The 17,917-nt window shown below is 40.4% G+C and overlaps 1 protein-coding gene across 1 annotated transcript; it reads right to left on the reverse strand.

Annotated features, from left to right (window-relative positions):
* Positions 1-472: 472 nt before the first annotated feature.
* On the reverse strand, positions 473-2,953 carry ABCI10 (ABC transporter family protein). Its single transcript, XM_079021527.1, has 7 exons — positions 2,723-2,953; positions 1,933-2,030; positions 1,636-1,816; positions 1,482-1,568; positions 1,150-1,275; positions 927-1,049; positions 473-795 (listed from the first exon to the last, which is right to left on the reverse strand). Exons 2-7 carry the CDS (start codon positions 1,989-1,991, stop codon positions 586-588), a joined length of 786 nt encoding a protein of 261 aa, XP_078877653.1. The 5' UTR covers positions 1,992-2,030; positions 2,723-2,953; the 3' UTR covers positions 473-585.
* Positions 2,954-17,917: the final 14,964 nt, after the last annotated feature.

The following is a 17,917-nucleotide window of genomic DNA, read 5'->3' on the forward strand; positions in this document are numbered from 1 at the left end:
CCACATACTAAAGCAGGAAAATCACATATAATATAATGCAATTCACGTGTATAACATGGAATCCATCGATTATAACATCCAAAAATACATTAAAACATGAAAATTTTAAAGCATATCATCAAATTTTTATATTAAAGTTACATATAATACATCGAATTTTTGACATATTATCTAATTTCTCTAAAAATGTTAGCCAAAAGTCAACCGATTGCCACAAAACTTTTACAAGTTGCATTACTATAACACGTGTGAACTTCAAAAAAAAATGCAATATTGATATAAAATGAAAGAAAAAAGCTGTTTTATATAAATTAATTTGATTTAAAAACTAATTACTTTAAATTTAAAACTATTATAATAATTTATCTTAGATTTAAAAGTCAATTTAAAAAAAAAAAAATCATGATTATCTATCAAATGCTTAATAATTTAAACCATACCATTCTAATTTGCAATATTTACGAACATGTCATCCATAATTTATATCCATTGATCTGGATTAGATAATCAGAAAGGGCATCAAATAGTGATACTATGTTACATTACATACATAGAGAGAGAGATAAAGAAGATAGTTTTTAGGAGTTAGGAGTTAATAGCTTTTGTATAAGAGGCTTTCCTAGCTTCAATAGAATCCAATATAGTTGATGCTTCACCATGCATTACAACTCTCCCATCTTCCATATACACAGCTCCATCAGCATATTTCATTTCCTCCAATCGATGTGTTACCCATAATGCAGTCACATCTCCACAACTATTCAATGTGTTCTTCACAGCTTTAATCACCCCAATCTGACAAAATTCAATCCTTAAAAATCAAATATACATAAATAAATAAAAAGGTTTGAACGATACTTTGCATTCTTCAACATAAAAGTTAAAATTGAAAAGCATTAATCAATCATATGTATTTAAATATATACCTGATCAGATTCATCCAAGAATGTTGTGAGTTCATCTAGCAACAACACTTTGCATTCTTCAACCAAAGCACCAGCAATTGCAACCCTTTGTTTCTGGCCCCCACTAAGAGTCTGAACCGGTCTCTAACAAAACAAAACCAGGTAATAATCAATTACAAACTTCTCAAGGGGTATTTCTGTCTTTCCATAAGTCATACACATACATACATACATACATACATACCTGTAAATAATCATACATGCCCACAGCAGTTAATGCCTTTGCTACTCTCAGTTTTGTTTCCTCATCAGTCAGGTTGAATCTTCCAAGGCCAAATGCCACATCTGCTTCTACAGTAGGCATCACCACCTGAATAAATTTATACTCATCAAAAATACACAATCTATTAACTCCTTCTTTCTCAATGTGTCAAAAAGTAAGTAACACCCATATACAGCTGCTTATTAGTTATTAACCCAAAACTAGTCATATATGACTCTTGATAAAGATAAGGAAACTTGAGTGTAAGCATATTGAAGGATAATCGATTATGGAAAAAAAAAAAAAAGACTAACTTGGTGATCTGGGTTTTGGAAGACAAAACTTCTAGGTTTTTCCACATGTACAAAACCATCTGTTGGACATAGTAAACCTGCCAAGATCTGTGTATAATTTGTCAACATAAATTACTCTATGTGACAAAACCGATAAGATCTGTGTATATACTACCTTCAAAAGAGTTGATTTGCCACATCCATTAGGTCCAAGCAGCATCCAGAATTGTCCAGAAGGAATTTTCAGGGAACAATCTTTTAGAATTGGAATCGACTTCCCCTTTTCTGTGTTGATTGAGTAGCTTACCCTATGACTTTCAATTGCAAAATTTTGGGCATCAACAACATTATTATTCCTGTAATACAGGACAAGGAAAACCAATATGAAAAGAAATTAGTAAGAGACATAGTTAACAGTTAACACATAGAAATTGGTGGCAAGGTGCTCGATGAAATGCCACAATGAAACTACCTGGCTGGGAGGTTGGAGTGGAGAGGTCCAGAGGCGCAAAAAGGAGTGTGGATGTTCATAACATGAACAACAAGTCGAGGATAGGATGTCTTCTTCTTCTGGAGAGGACAGAAAATATGATGAAATGTGAAAATTACTATATTGCCCTTGCCACAAAAAGACGTAAATACCCTCATCATTCTTATCATAAAAATGACCCTACAAAGCTTGTGTGGTCATGTCCAGTCAAGATGCAAAAAGGGCTCATAGAAATTCATAATGTATGGCCATAAACCATCACCTTAAGTCTATATGTAAAGAGTTGTCTATATAAACAATTCTACAAAGATTAATTCCAACATTGAAAGCAAACCAGACTTAAATATTTGTGAACTTGATACTTTTACACAACCTCAAAGGAACATAACCCGACTCAAATTAAGTGACTTTATATTTCAAATGAATAGTCAGACAAAACAGCAACCCTTATTAGCTAATGCCTTATGCCCAACATTTGTCAGTTGAATGAATTAAATCTTGTCTTAAAGTAAAATGCAGCTCTAAAGGAAACGTAAAAATAACAAACATAAAATACACAATTGTACTTGCCTACTGATTGAGTGATTTCAGTGATTTGTTCAACAGGAAACAGAAAATAGCAAACATACATACTTGCCTGCTGATTTGTTCAACAGGAAACAATCAAACCTAAATACCGATACTTGCATATAAACATACACACTTGGAACTATAAACACTAAAATGTAAAGAGGTCAGAAATGTAAAGACTAAGGAAATTCAGAAGAATTACCGGTAGGTCGAGAACTCAGAAGATCGTAGCCTCCAATTTGATTCAAGCAGACAGCCGACAACCTCCAATGTCGAATCAGCCAGCAGGCTCCAAGCTTTCGAGGCTTCAAGACGCTAGGCGATGTCGATGTTGATTAATGGATTACTAGACGAGAAAACTAGGAGAGAAAAGCTGCGCAGTGTTTTCTTTTCTGATTACGAATGGGTGAACCGGCGAATTGCTCGATGAAATTGAGTTTCAATTTTCTTAAAAATAAAATATATATGATATAACTCTTCCTATTCTTTTATAAATTATTTAAACTTTCTAATAAAAATTAGTTAAACTTTCATATTAAAAATTTATAATTATTATTTATTTAATATAAATTATTAATTAAAAGATATATCAAATTTTTAAAATTATTATAACTTCAAATTTAGCATATAATTAGAAATATGGAGAAACCGTAAGACTGTAAAATGAATGTTTGTATTCACTGATGGATGTTGTACATATACAAGCTGTGTATTTATATACGGTGGAAAAGAAGGAAAAACGAGTCATATCTATACGGCACTAAGTAAAGGCACCCAAGACTAGGTAAAATACTTTGACCAGGTAAGATACTTTGAACTCTTCTGATATCACGTGCTTATCAGCCCCCGGCAAGCTCAAGGATTGGACGGACTTGAAGCTTGGTACGAAGAAGATGGACCCGATCTCTAGAGAGTGGTTTGGTGAATAAGTCCGCTAATTGATCGACTGATGATATGTATCCAATTTTGAGTGCACCTGCTTCTACCTATTCACGAATAAAGTGAAAGTCTAAGGCAATATGTTTTGAGCGAGTGCTGATGACTGGATTCTTGCTCATGAAGATTGCTCCCACATTGTCACAAAGGAGAAGCGGTTGTTTGAAAATCAGAGCATGCAGTTCTTTAATCAGCTGGTGTAGCCACAATAATTCTGCAGTAGTGTAGGCTAGAGATCGATATCCAGCCTTTGTGCTTGAGCGGGCCACAACTCGTTGCTTTCGTGATGTCCAACTGATGAGATTTGAACCGTGAAAAATAGCATAGCCATATTGTGAACGGCTATCTTCTTTATTCGAAATCCAACCGGCATCGGGGTAAGCTAGTAATGAATCGGCTTTGGTAGGTGAGAAGTGAAGACAGTGGTTTAGTGTGCCCTTTAAGTATCGAAGAATGCGTTTGGTAGCTTGCCAATGTTGTGTTGTTGGGGAGTGCATGAATTGGCATACGCGGTTTACAGCAAAGGCTATATTCGGTCTAGTAATCGTATCATATTGAAGTGACCCTACAATTTTACAAAATAATGTTGGATCATGAAATGGCTCATCATCAAAGGTTAATCGGGAGTTGGGATCCGCAGGGGATGATAATGGGGAAGCTTCGGTCATTTGACTTCTTTGAAGAATATCAAGGATATATCTTTGCTGGGAAAAGATGGAGACCAGACTTGGTGGAAGTGATTTGCAACCCCAAGAAATAGTGTAAAGGACCAAGATCTTTGAGAGCAAACACATGATGAAGCTGACTGATGAATCGTTGGATTTTATTAGGGTCGCTGCCAGTAATAATGACATCATCAACATACACTAGTATGTAAATAATGGTGGTTGGACTGGCATGGACAAACAAAGAAGTGTCGGATTGGCAAGCTTAAAAACCTTGGGCAACTAGATAGTGTTTTAGCTTAGTGAACCAGGCACGTGGAGCCTGTTTCAATCCGTAGAGAGCTTTATCTAGGCGGCATACATGAGTGGGACGAGTTGTATCTTCAAATCCTCGTGGTTGTTTCATGTAAACAACCTCGTTTAGATCTCCATTTAAGAAAGCATTGTTGATATCTAACTGTCGAATAGACCATCCACGAGAAATGGCAATGGAGAGAACCAAACGAATGGTTGTTGGTTTAATGACAGGGCTGAAGGTTTCAAAGTAATCCACATTTGCTTCTTGAGTGAAACCTTGAGCCACCAAACGCGCTTTGTGTCGTTCAATAGTACCATCAGATCTTCATTTTATCCTGTAAATCCACTTACAACCAATTACATTTGCATTAGTAGGACAAGAAACAATAGACCGCGTGTTATTTCTCATAAGAGCATCATATTCGGTTTGCATAGCTTGTTGCCAACACGGGATTTTAATAGCTTGAGAAAAGAGGCGTGGTTCAACGGTGGATGGATCAGAAAGAGATGTGTGAAAAAGTCTAGGTTTGATAGAGTTCGTTTGTGACCTGGTAACCATGCGATGGGTGTTATTTGGAGCGGGTCGATAATGAGAGGTTGAAGGTTGAGTGTGATTTGCACGATAACTGACGATCGAGGTTTGATAGGATGAAGTATTGGGGTGAATAGGATGGGAGGGAAGTGGAGGTGTGTGGGTAATAGAAGATGTGGAAGTGGAAGAGGAGGATGGGGGAGTTAAGGATGGCGGAGGCTGTGATGGTGGTGTTGTAGATGAGAGAGAAGCAGCTTGGGTAAGTAAGTGAAAGGTAATATCAGAGGGAGGCGGAATATTGGATGAAGGTTTGTTGGAGGTTGGGGGTAAATAAGGAAAAATGGATTCATTAAAAACGACATGGCGTGAAACATAGACACGGGATGATTGTTGATGGAAACAAAGGTGCCCTTTGTGCGTTGAACTATAGCCTAGAAAGATACAAGGAAGTGAGCAGAAATCAATTTTGTGAGAATTGTACGGGCGTAAGAAGGGTAGCATAAGCAACCAAATGTTTTGAGGAAGTTGTAGTCCGGTATTTTGTTGTAAAGACATTGGCATGGAGACTTAAAGTGGAGAGTAGGAGTGATGGTGCGATTGTTGAGATAAGTAGCGGTTTGAAAAGCATGTTCCCAAAAAAAATTGTGGAAGGGACGACTGGGCTAACAAGGTGAGGCCTTTTTCCACAATGATGCGGTTACGACGTTCGGCGGCCCCATTTTGTTCTTGTGTATAGGGACAAGAAACACGGTGTTGGATGCCATGGGTGTGGAGAAAAGTGGAAACATTTCTATATTCCCCACCCCCGTCGGTTTTGAAAGGGCCTTAATGTCACGATTAAATTGGGATTTGACCATTTGTTTGAAGTGGAAAAAAGTGGAACTTGAGATTTGTTGGATAGGAAATAAATCCAAATATATTTGGTACAATCATCAACAAACAGAACGAAATAATTGTAACGACCCAAAAATCACAACTAAAAATTTCTTTAAAAACATTACTAAATCATATTTATAAAAACTGTATCATAAGTCGTAACATAATCTTCGAGTATTAATTCAAAACATATTATCATTATCAGAGTCAAACATTCCCAGGTTAACTGACTATGGTGTGTGCACTGCAATCTTCCCGAGCTCCTCCTTTGAAAACTGAGTACCTAAAACCGAAACTGAAAACCGTAAGCACGAAGCTTAGTGAGCTCCCCCAATCTACCACATACCATACAATAACATATAAAGCACATATTGGGTCTTGTCCACTGCCTCGGACCGAAGTCCAGATACGGATTGGGACCTTGTCCCCTGCATCGGACCGAAGTCCGGACTAACTGGGACCTTGTCCCCCGCATCGGACCGAAGTCCGGACTAACTGGGGCCTTGCCCCCTGCATCGGACCGAAGTCCGGACTAACTGGGACCTTGTCCCTTGCATCGGACCGAAGTCCGGACTAACTGAACAGAACATAACATAAACATATCAACTAGCATGAACACACACATACTGCATACTACATCGGGTCGTAGCCCGGAACACATAACACATAAATCTTGTTTGAGCCACGAAGGCATCAAACATACTAACTACTGCATCGGATCAAAATCCGGAAACTACTACTAGCTAAACGGGCCGGCATTGTGGCCTTAGACCCGTTCCTACTGGAAGGAAACTCACCTGAGACTGCTGAACTGATGCCGCTAATCCTTTTGACTGCTACCCGACCTCTGACTCTGAACTGCTGCTCCACTAGCTCCTCGAGCTACCAATGTCAATATAACACTTAGTCCAACTGACCTCCAAAGGTCATCTAGGTCAACTCTGGTCAAGGTCAAAATCCTGGTCAAAGTCAACCTTCCCGGTCAACCCTACTCGCCGAGTTCATATGCTCAGGGTCTTTCTATTCGCGACTCGACTCGCCGAATCAGTCCATGACTCGCCGAGTCAACTATTCCCGAGTCCTGACCTGTCCAACTCGCTGAGTCTCCACCCGACTCACTGATTCGAGTTTCAACTCGAAGGGTTTGGGGTTTCGCGACCTGACTCGCCGAGTCCAAGAATAGACTCGCCGAGCCCAAGGCAATCATCAACCAACTCGTCGAGTTGTTCTTCCAACTCGTCGAGTTCATGCCTAACTTCATCCGACTCGACGAGCTGTTCATCCCACTCGTCGAGTTCCTCCTCATCTTCAAACTACTCGCCGAGTCCACTCGAAGGACTCGCCGAGTCTAATCAGATCTACATACATGTAGAGGACTTTAGAGTCATGCATGGACTCCAAACTGTAGATCCACTCTTCTAAAGCCTATTCCTTACGTAAAGTGGCAAACTTTACGTGTAGCTAACGAGATCTAGGCTCAAATCATTATAAACTAGGGTTTGAGACAAAGGGGCTCAACAATCAACCCATAGACTGATGCTTTATGATTCTCTAGGCCAAGATACACATAGATCTGAAGTAGCAACTTCAGATCTGGGCTTCTAACTCGGAATAGCTCATAAACTTCTCCTAAAAGTCCCAAATCCCAAGATAAAGGTTGATCTAAATGCAAAAGAGGGAAGGTAGCGACTCATTACCTTCAAATGCTCTGGACGATCTCACAAACTCTGGATCTATTGCCAATTCTTGAATCCCCAATGAGTGCCTTCTTCCTTCTTCCTTCAAATCACCCAAAATGGCAAGAAAGCTTGAATGAGCAACAATGGAGGCTTAGTGTGACAACCCTATATTTTCCAAAAGCATTGTAACGCTCAAAAGTCAAATACAACGAAATTAACCTCAAAAATAAAGGCGTTTATTTATCTAAGTTGTGTTGCATCAAATATTAGATATCATGCCAAGGTTTCCAAAAACATAAAGAACGCTCAAAACCGGGTTATATTGAAGAAATTATAACCACTCGTATATTTACGACACACCGTTAAAACATTATTTGACGTAAAAAGTAAAATCTCAATAAAATGCATTTTAGCATTAAGAATCTAAACAAAAATCGTAATCTCGTTGAAAGGTGAGCGTGCATATAAAGATCGCCCAAATTGGACTTCATATGAAGAAGTTACGAATTTCCTAAGTTTCGTAACAGTAGTAGAGGGCTAAAAACTCAAATTGAAGATTGAGTGTTATTTAGCTATCGCCACCTAAACGGAAGTTGAAGATCTCCACAGTAGTAATAAAACGATAAAAAGACAAACGAAAACCGACGTCGAATAAAGAACCTATGAATTTTTAACGGACTTTAGGAGTCCCGGCCTATTAAGATTATATCATTAAAAATAAAGTCAAAACTAACCGACGGAGTCTAAAAGAAAGTTGTAGAGTATAATCTCACCTACGCGTGGATATAAAGAACACGAAAAACGGAGCTCGTACGCAAAAGTTACGGAATTTAGAAGACGGAAGCCAGAATTACGCCCCGCATACTAGACCCAGAGTCGAGTCCCATCGGCTGCCCCCTCTACGCTTAGCTAGACCCGAGTCGTAAGCCATGACGCGTTATTACGCCCCGCGTAACCGAGGTATGCGCCGCGTATGGGGAAATTCCAGCCTATAAATAGAAAGGTTGAGCTTCGAGTTTTTGCACACATTCTCAAATCCTCAGTCACTCTCCCATACTTCTAAGCCCTAGAGATCATCCCGACGCCCTCGGTTTCCGCACTCGAGCCCCCGACGAAAGATCTACGCTGCAGAGATCCCCGAAGAGCCCGAAGACGCAACTTTCCGCGGTCGAAGTTCTGCTCAACTCTAGCCTCTCTCTCTTCAAACCAAACGAGTGAGTTCATACCCCTACTTTTCAATTCTTTTCACGTTTTAGGGGGGGAATACAAGTACATTACAAGTCAAAGTATCGTTTTATAAATATAATTATGATATCTATCTTATAGGGTATTGATACAAACATCTTTATGTTTAAAAAGGGCTATTATATCACCAAGTTGTTCTTACTAAATGGAAACATACTTTTTGAGAAACTATAATGGGTATAGTTATCAAGTTATTCATACATTTTACATATACATCTTGACAAATGAAATACTTTCAAAAGAAGTAAAGTCTTTATTATCGTAAATCTGTTTATACCAAGTAATGTGAGACATTCAAACGTCAACGTACTCGTATGTATGCATTTCAAGTCCTGTATTATATACCATAATCTCTTGGAGAGAGAGCGTGATACTTGTGTATAGATCTATACGGGATTGACAACCCCGCACCTAAACTATTAGCTATAGTTAGACCGGTAGGTCTGGGGTGACAAATGTCATAACACTACAACACCTGAAGAATGTTGTTACAGGCCGTCAGTGTCAATAGTATGGTTATAAAACTCACATAAAAGTATAAAAACAAGTTTGATTTACGAAATTCATATATGCATTCAGTTTTCCACTTTATTTTTAGTACAAAGTTTATCATCATTATTCAAGTATGGAACATACTAACGCACTCCAACTCTGGAAACTTTTCAAACCATTTATAGAAAATATTGGATTTTCTGAAAACCTCGTTCATCGATTTACTACCAAAAAGGACATACTTTTCAATGCAAAACACTTATGAACTCACCAACTTAATTGTTGACACTTTTTCAAAACCACTTGTATTTCTCAGGGAATCAGTAATACAGGTAACCACCAGCTTTTGGAGAAGGAACACTAAGGATGTTTTATTATTGAACATTTATCATCATACTGTAATATTCTTTTGCTAATATGTATAACGCAACAATATACGTTTTTCCTTATATGTATGATGGTTGTGTTACTTTTTTTACAATATTCAATTGTTGTGATACTACGTGAAGTCATCCACCCCCGAATGTTTCCGTCATTCTGGTTTGGGGATGTGACAGATTGGTATCAGAGCATTGTTTATAGTGAACTAAGTATATCAGACCACATAAGATATACAAACTATAAATACAAAGGGGACCAAAAACCCTCTGACAAAGTATTTTCATAAACAATATACATACATTTTACATGCATGCATCAGTCTCGTATTATGACAAGTTTTCTAATAAAGTCTTAAGGCAAGTTGCGACACTATGATTAGGCCTCGAGGTATGTAATCAAATCGAGAATAAATATAGCCTGATCAACTATATTTATCCTGGATTTGACTAACGTACGTCGAGGAATGGTCATAGTGGACAGCAAGCTAAAAACTTACCAAATACAAATTATTCCGCTAAATTGAAAATATTATAGGTGTATTGTTAAAAATAAGTGTACAATAAAATATTTGTGCTCCGTAAAAATATAGTTAAAAATAGTAAGTTGTTAAATAGAAATTTCTTTTCTTATAAAATTCTCATACCTCTATCCTAGTACAGACAAATGGCCAGATTCCATTTACCAGGAGATCCCTACTACCCAAACCAAGGCAACGACGGTTGGATAGAAGAAGACCCGGATGAAGACCCAGAAGAAATCGAGGAGGAGGTCGAGGAAGAACCCGAAGGGGTTATCGAAGAAGAATTCGAAGTCGAAGTCGGAGAGGAATTCGAAGTCGACGAAGAGATCGAGGAAATTTCTAGCGGAACAGACTCCGAGCCGGAAGTAATCGACCCTCCCATCCCTCATCCTCCCATAATCAAACCATATCAACCGGGACCCATCCCCATCTGGGGGAGCCACCTCTACTACTGGAGCCGCCATCAAGGTGTACGCCCTCCTTTCGGCATGTGCCGAGATTTTTACAATGTCAGTGGGGGAGGCTCAGCTGATCGAGCACTTCCTGTCGTCGTGAATGCTATAGCTAACCAGAACTACCAGGCGGACCAGCAAGCAACCAGAGTTCGCGAGATCAATGCTGCTACCCAAGGTAACGCCGCTGACATCCGCCGTTTGGAAGGACTACATGAGAATACCCAAATCTACACGGGGACACTTCAGAACCAAATGATAACGGCTCTGGCAGAAATAAGAGAAATGAAGGAACAACAAGCAGATCTCGAGAGGCGACTGATGGGAGTCAAACGGTCGGATGCCGAATCTAGCTCCAAACGCCGCAAGTAGAGCTTGTTCGACCCCCAACAATTTTGTTATAAAAATAGGATTGCGGATAAAAGTTTTTCTTTTCGCTTATTTCCTTTTGTAACTATAGTCGGAGACCTCTAGGTAGGTCAAATTTTCCAAGCAAGACATGTAACACACCACGGGTGTGACCAATATATATATATATATATATATATATATATATATATATATATATATATATATATATATATATATTAATATGAAGTACTTCTTTATAATACCTCTCGGAAACTTATGGGTTAACTAAAAATTTCTATGCCAGCCTTGAAACCATAAACTAAGGTCAAAACAAATTACAAATTACAACTAACACACTATTATCCAAACATTAGAAACTTATAGTATTCATTCTTATTTTCTCTACCAGAACATGCCTCCTCGTAGATCAACACGCAGAAACTCAACTTCAACACCACCTCCACCACCCTCTCCAATTATGGACGCCGTTATGTTCCAGACTGCTGTAACCGCTGCTGTAACCGCAGCAATGGCTCAAATGAGCAACAACGGATCGGGAGGAGGAACAAACAGCTTTACAAATGGCCAAGGTCAAGGCCGTTCAGGGGTATGCACTTACAAAGACTTCACCAACGGAAAACCTATTCCCTTTTATGGGACTGGGGGAGTATTGGCTCTATCTCAATGGATAGAGAAAACAGAAGCTGTATTCGAAATCTGTGCATGTCCTGAAGAAAGCAAAGTAAAGTTTGCTGCTTTTACTTTCTCTGAATGCGCCCTGACGTGGTGGAACGGCCACATCCAGACACTAACCCTGGTGGTGGCGAACTCCATGGGTTGGGAAAACCTGAAACGAATGCTCCTTCGAGAATACTGCCCAAGAGGCGAGTTTCAGAAGCTTGAACAGGAACTGTGGAACCTTTCGATGGTAGGTTCGGACATAGCAGGTTACACCAACAGGTTCAGTGACTTAATAACACTTTGCCCAGGAATGTTAACCCTGGAAAGCCAAAAGGTCGAGAGATACGTCTGGGGACTATCACCCCAACTTCGAGGAAGTGTGTTAGCTTCCAAACCCATGACCTTCGCCAACGCCAAGGAACTAGCGCAATCTCTCGTTGATCATGGTGTCTGTCAAGGAGTCACGGCTATCATGGCTAAACCAACCAAAGGGAATAGCAACAACGAGATCAATGCCAACAACAAGAAGAAGAAGAAATTCTGGAACAAGAGAAAGGGGCAAACTTCGCAAGAACCTTCAAAGAAACAAATGGTTGCGATTCATGCTGCTACTACCCCCACCACAACTCCTGCTACCCCTGCGCCAATGAAACAATATGCTGGGAATCTGCCCAAATGCAGCAAGTGCAACTACCATCACCACGGTATTTGTCGCGAGATGCACTGCAAGAACTGTGACAGGAAAGGGCACACAGCCCGTTTCTGTAGAGCACCGGCACGACCAATCACTCAAGTTTCTGGTACTGGAGTAAGCCAGGCGTGTTATGGGTGCGGAGAGACTGGACACTTCAGGAGGAATTTTCCCAAGGAAAGGAATGCTGGCGGTGTGGGGAGAGTGCTGGCAATGGGGCAGAATGAAGCAATAGCAGACCCCACGGTGGTTACGGGTACGTTCGTACTCAACAACACTTATGCATGCATACTCTTTGACTGCGGAGCGGAGAGAAGTTTTGTGAGTCATAAATTCAAACACCTACTTAGTCAAAAACCCCAACCACTCAATAAAATATTCACTGTAGAAATGGCAAACGGTAAAACGGAAAACACAAGTGACCTGTACGTAGGATGCACACTAAATTTAAACGAGCACTTGTTTCGAGTCGATCTTATGCCCATCTCGATAAGAAGTTTCGATGTCATCATCGGTATGGACTGGTTGAGCCTTCACCATGCCGATATACTTTGTCATGAAAGGGTCGTTCGCCTAAATCTGCCAAACGGCGAAACCCTTGTCATTTATGGTGACAAACCTAGTTCAAATTTACAAATCATTTCCTGTATTAAAGCACAAAAATATCTTCGCAAAGAATATCATGCCTTTCTAGCCCACGTAGTAGACAAGAAACGAGAATCGAAAAACATTAAAGACATTCCGGAAGTCTGTAATTTCCCATACATCTTCCCAGAAGATCTTCCAGGAATCCCACCGGAACGTCAAGTCGAATTCAGAATCGACTTAATCCCCGGAGCTACCCCAGTAGCAAAGTCGCCTTACCGTTTAGCCCCAGCCGAGATGCAGGAACTGTCCAGTCAATTAAACGAGCTGCTGAGCAAGGGATTCATCAGACCGAGCTTCTCACCATGGGGAGCACCAGTCCTATTCGTGAAAAAGAAGGACGGATCTTTTCACATGTGCATCGATTATCGGGATCTGAACAAACTGACGATCAAGAACCGATATCCCCTACCGTGCGTAGACGATCTGTTCGACCAACTACAGGGAGCAAGCTACTTCTCAAAGATCGATCTAAGATCTGGTTATCACCAACTGCGAGTACTGGAAGGAGACATCCCCAAGACGGCTTTCCGAACACGTTATGGTCACTACAAGTTTGTGGTAATGCCCGTCGGATTGACAAATGCTCCAGCAGTGTTCATGGACTTGATGAACCGAGTATGTCGTCCCTTCCTGGATAAATTCGTGATCGTGTTCATAGATGATATACTCATCTATTCAAGAAGCCAGGAAGAACACAGCCAACATCTCCGCCAAGTCCTAGAAACATTAAGGGCAGAGAAACTTTACGCAAAATTTTCCAAGTGCGAATTTTGGATTCGGGAAGTGGATTTCCTAGGACATGTTGTAAGCAAAGAAGGAATACATGTGGACCCTTCCAAGATAAAGGCAATAGATAGTTGGACTACTCCAAGGACCCCTACAGAAATCCGGCAATTTTTGGGACTCGCCGGGTATTACCGAAGATTCATACTGAACTTTTCAAAGATTGCCAAGCCACTTACCACCCTAACTCAGAAAAATGTGACCTTCGACTGTGGAGAAAAACAAGACAGCGCATTCCAGACACTAAAGCGAGCCTTATGTAGTGTGCCCATCCTAACCCTGCCAGAGGGAACGGAGGACTTTGTGGTCTATTGTGATGCATCAAACCAAGGACTTGGGTGTGTCTTAATGCAAAGAGGGAAGGTCATCGCCTACGCTTCAAGGCAACTAAAGACGCACGAAGTGAACTACACAACGCACGATCTTGAACTAGGGGCAGTCATCTTCGCTCTGAAGATATGGAGGCACTACCTCTACGGCACAAAATGTACAATCTTCACCGATCATAAAAGCCTCCAACATATCCTCAACCAGAAGGAACTCAACATGAGACAGAGACGATGGGTAGAACTACTAAGTGATTACGAATGCGAAATTCGATATCACCCCGGAAAGGCTAATGTAGTGGCTGATGCACTCAGTCGGAAGGAGTACTCAGGTCACCGAGTGAAGTCTTTAACCATGACAATCCATTCACACCTGTCCACACAAATCAAGGAAGCCCAGATAGAAGCCTTGACATCGGTAAATGTGGCAGGGGAAGCCTTAAGGGGAATGGATAAGAAGTTTGAGGTCAAGAATGATGGAGTTCATTACTTCATGGATCGGATCTGGACGCCGAAGTTTGGCGGATTCAGAGAAGTCGTCATGAACGAAGCCCATAAAACACGATACTCCATACACCCCGGATCCGATAAGATGTATCTCGACCTCAAGAAGTTGTATTGGTGGCCGAGCATGAAGGCCGAAATTGCTACCTACGTGAGTAAATGTTTGACGTGCGACAAGGTCAAGGTAGAATACCAAAAGCCCTCAGGATTGTTGCAACAACCAGAAATACCAAAATGGAAGTGGGAACGTATAACCATGGATTTCATAACCAAACTACCCAGAACGGCAAGCGGACTCGACACTATATGGGTGATTGTCGACAGGTTAACTAAATCAATGCACTTCCTACCGATCAAAGAGACGGATAAATTAGAGAAGCTAACTAGGACATACCTCAGAGAAATTGTACGACTACATGGTGTGCCCATATCCATTATCTCGGACCGAGATAGTAGGTTCACCTCAAGGTTCTGGCAGTCGCTACAAAAACTTTGGGGACGAGGCTAGACATGAGTACCGCTTATCACCCACAAACCGACGGCCAGAGCGAGAGAACCATACAAACCCTAGAAGACATGCTGAGAGCTTGCGTGATCGATTTTGGCAAAGCATGGGACACACATCTACCCTTGGTCGAGTTCTCGTACAACAATAGCTACCACACCAGTATCAAAGCTGCCCCGTTCGAAGCCCTCTATGGCCGCAAGTGCAGGTCACCTTTGTGCTGGGCCGAAGCGGGGGACACACAACTAGCAAAAGGACAAGCAACTGACAACACACTCACTGGACCAAAAATTAAAGGGAAACTACGGAGAAGATTGTTCAAATCCGAGAACGTCTAAAAGCATCAAGGGATAGACAAAAGAGTTACGCAGATAAGAGACAAAAACCCTTGGAATTCCAGGTTGGAGACCATGTCCTACTCAAAGTCTCGCCTTGGAAAGGTTTAATACGCTTCGTAAAATGTGGGAAACTGAACCCTAGATACATCGGACCATTCGAGATCCTTGCCAGGATCGGTCCAGTGGCTTACAAACTTAGACTACCTCAGGAGCTCCACAACGTACACCCTACCTTTCACGTATCGAACCTAAAGAAGTGCTTATCCGACGAGACCCTTGTCGTCCCTCTAGAAGAAAATTGCAATGAATGAAAACCTCCAATTTGTAGAGGAACCAGTAGAGATCATGGATCGGGAAATCAAAAGGACTAAACAAAGCCGCATACCTATTGTAAAGGTCCGCTGGAACGCCAAGCGAGGACCTGAATACACCTGGGAACGCGAGGATCAGATGAAACAAAAGTACCCGCATCTTTTTCCTAAAACTGTAAACTCTATCTTAGATTAAATTTCGGGACGAAATTCCCTTAACAGAGGGATGATGTGACAACCCTATATTTTCCAAAAGCATTGTAACGCTCAAAAGTCAAATACAACGAAATTAACCTCAAAAATAAAGACGTTTATTTATCTAAGTTGTGTTGCATCAAATATTAGATATCATGCCAAGGTTTCCAAAAACATAAAGAACGCTCAAAACCGGGTTATATTGAAGAAATTATAACCACTCGTATATTTACGACACGCCGTTAAAACATTATTTGACGTAAAAAGTAAAATCTCACTAAAATGCATTTTAGCCTTAAGAATCTAAACAAAAGTCGTAGATCTCGTTGAAAGGTGAGCGTGCATAAAAAGATCGCCCAAATTGGACTTCGTATGAAGAAGTTACGAATTTCCTAAGTTTCGTAACAGTAATAGAGGGCTAAAAACTCAAATTGAAGATTAAGTGTTATTTAGCTATCGCCACCTAAACGGAAGTTGAACATCTCCACAGTAGTAATAAAACGATAAAAAGACAAACGAAAACTGACGTCGAATAAAGAACCTATGAATTTTTAACGGACTTTAGAAGTCCCGGCCTATTAAAATTATATCATTAAAAATAAAGTCAAAACATGCCGACGGAGTCTAAATGAAAGTTGTAGAGTATAATCTCACCTACGCGTGGATATAAAGAACACGAAAAACGGAGCTCGTACGCAAAAGTTACGGAATTTAGAAGACGGAAGCCAGAATTACGCCCCGCGTAATATGGGAGTACGCCCCGCGTACTAGACCCAGAGTCGAGTCCCATCGGCTGCCCCCTCTACGCTTAGCTAGACCCGAGTCGTAATCCATTACGCGTTATTACGCCCCGCGTACTGCATACGCCCATCGTACTTCAGGGGTACGCGTCGCGTACGGGGAAATTCCAGCCTATAAATAGAAAGGTTGAGCTTCGAGTTTTTGCACACATTCTCAAATCCTCAGTCACTCTCCCATACTTCTAAGCCCCAGAGATCATCCCGACGCCCTCGGTTTCCGCACTCGAGCCCCCGACGAAAGATCTACGCTGCAGAGATCCCCGAAGAGCCCGAAGACGCAACTTTCCGCGGTCGAAGTTCTGCTCAACTCTAGCCTCTCTCTCTTCAAACCAAACGAGTGAGTTCATACCCCTACTTTTCAATTCTTTTCACGTTTTAGGGGGGGGGAATACAAGTACATTACAAGTCAAAGTATCGTTTTATAAATATAATTATGATATCTATCTTATAGGGTATTGATACAAACATCTTTATGTTTAAAAAGGGCTATTATATCACCAAGTTGTTCTTACTAAATGGAAACATACTTTTTGAGAAACTATAATGGGTATAGTTATCAAGTTATTCATACATTTTACATATACATCTTGACAAATGAAATACTTTCAAAAGAAGTAAAGTCTTTATTATCGTAAATCTGTTTATACCAAGTAATGTGAGACATTCAAACTTCAACGTACTCGTATGTATGCATTTCAAGTCCTGTATTATATACCATAATCTCTTGGAGAGAGAGCGTGATACTTGTGTATAGATCTATACGGGATTGACAACCCCGCACCTAAACTATTAGCTATAGTTAGACCGGTAGGTCTGGGGTGACAAATGTCATAACACTACAACACCTGAAGAATGTTGTTACAGGCCGTCAATGTCAATAGTATGGTTATAAAACTCACATAAAAGTATAAAAACAAGTTTGATTTACGAAATTCATATATGCATTCAGTTTTCCACTTTATTTTTAGTACAAAGTTTATCATCATTATTCAAGTATGGAACATACTAACGCACTCCAACTCTGGAAACTTTTCAAACCATTTATAGAAAATATTGGATTTTCTGAAAACCTCGTTCATCGATTTACTACCAAAAAGGACATACTTTTCAATGCAAAACACTTATGAACTCACCAACTTAATTGTTGACACTTTTTCAAAACCACTTGTATTTCTCAGGGAATCAGTAA

This window comes from Lactuca serriola, chromosome 9 (genome assembly GCF_051521515.1).
Source record: "Lactuca serriola cultivar US96UC23 chromosome 9, Lser_US96UC23_V15, whole genome shotgun sequence".
Lineage (NCBI taxonomy): Eukaryota > Viridiplantae > Streptophyta > Magnoliopsida > Asterales > Asteraceae > Lactuca > Lactuca serriola.

Bases quoted from the DNA above. Each gene is read 5' to 3' on its own strand.
- ABCI10 (XM_079021527.1), bottom strand. From the start codon at position 1,991: ATGAACATCCACACTCCTTTTTGCGCCTCTGGACCTCTCCACTCCAAC. The intron at 1,569-1,635 runs GTAGTATATACA...AATTATACACAG, and splicing joins GCAAATCAACTCTTTTGAAG to ATCTTGGCAGGTTTACTATG. The intron at 1,276-1,481 runs GTTAGTCTTTTT...AAATTTATTCAG, and splicing joins TCCAAAACCCAGATCACCAA to GTGGTGATGCCTACTGTAGA.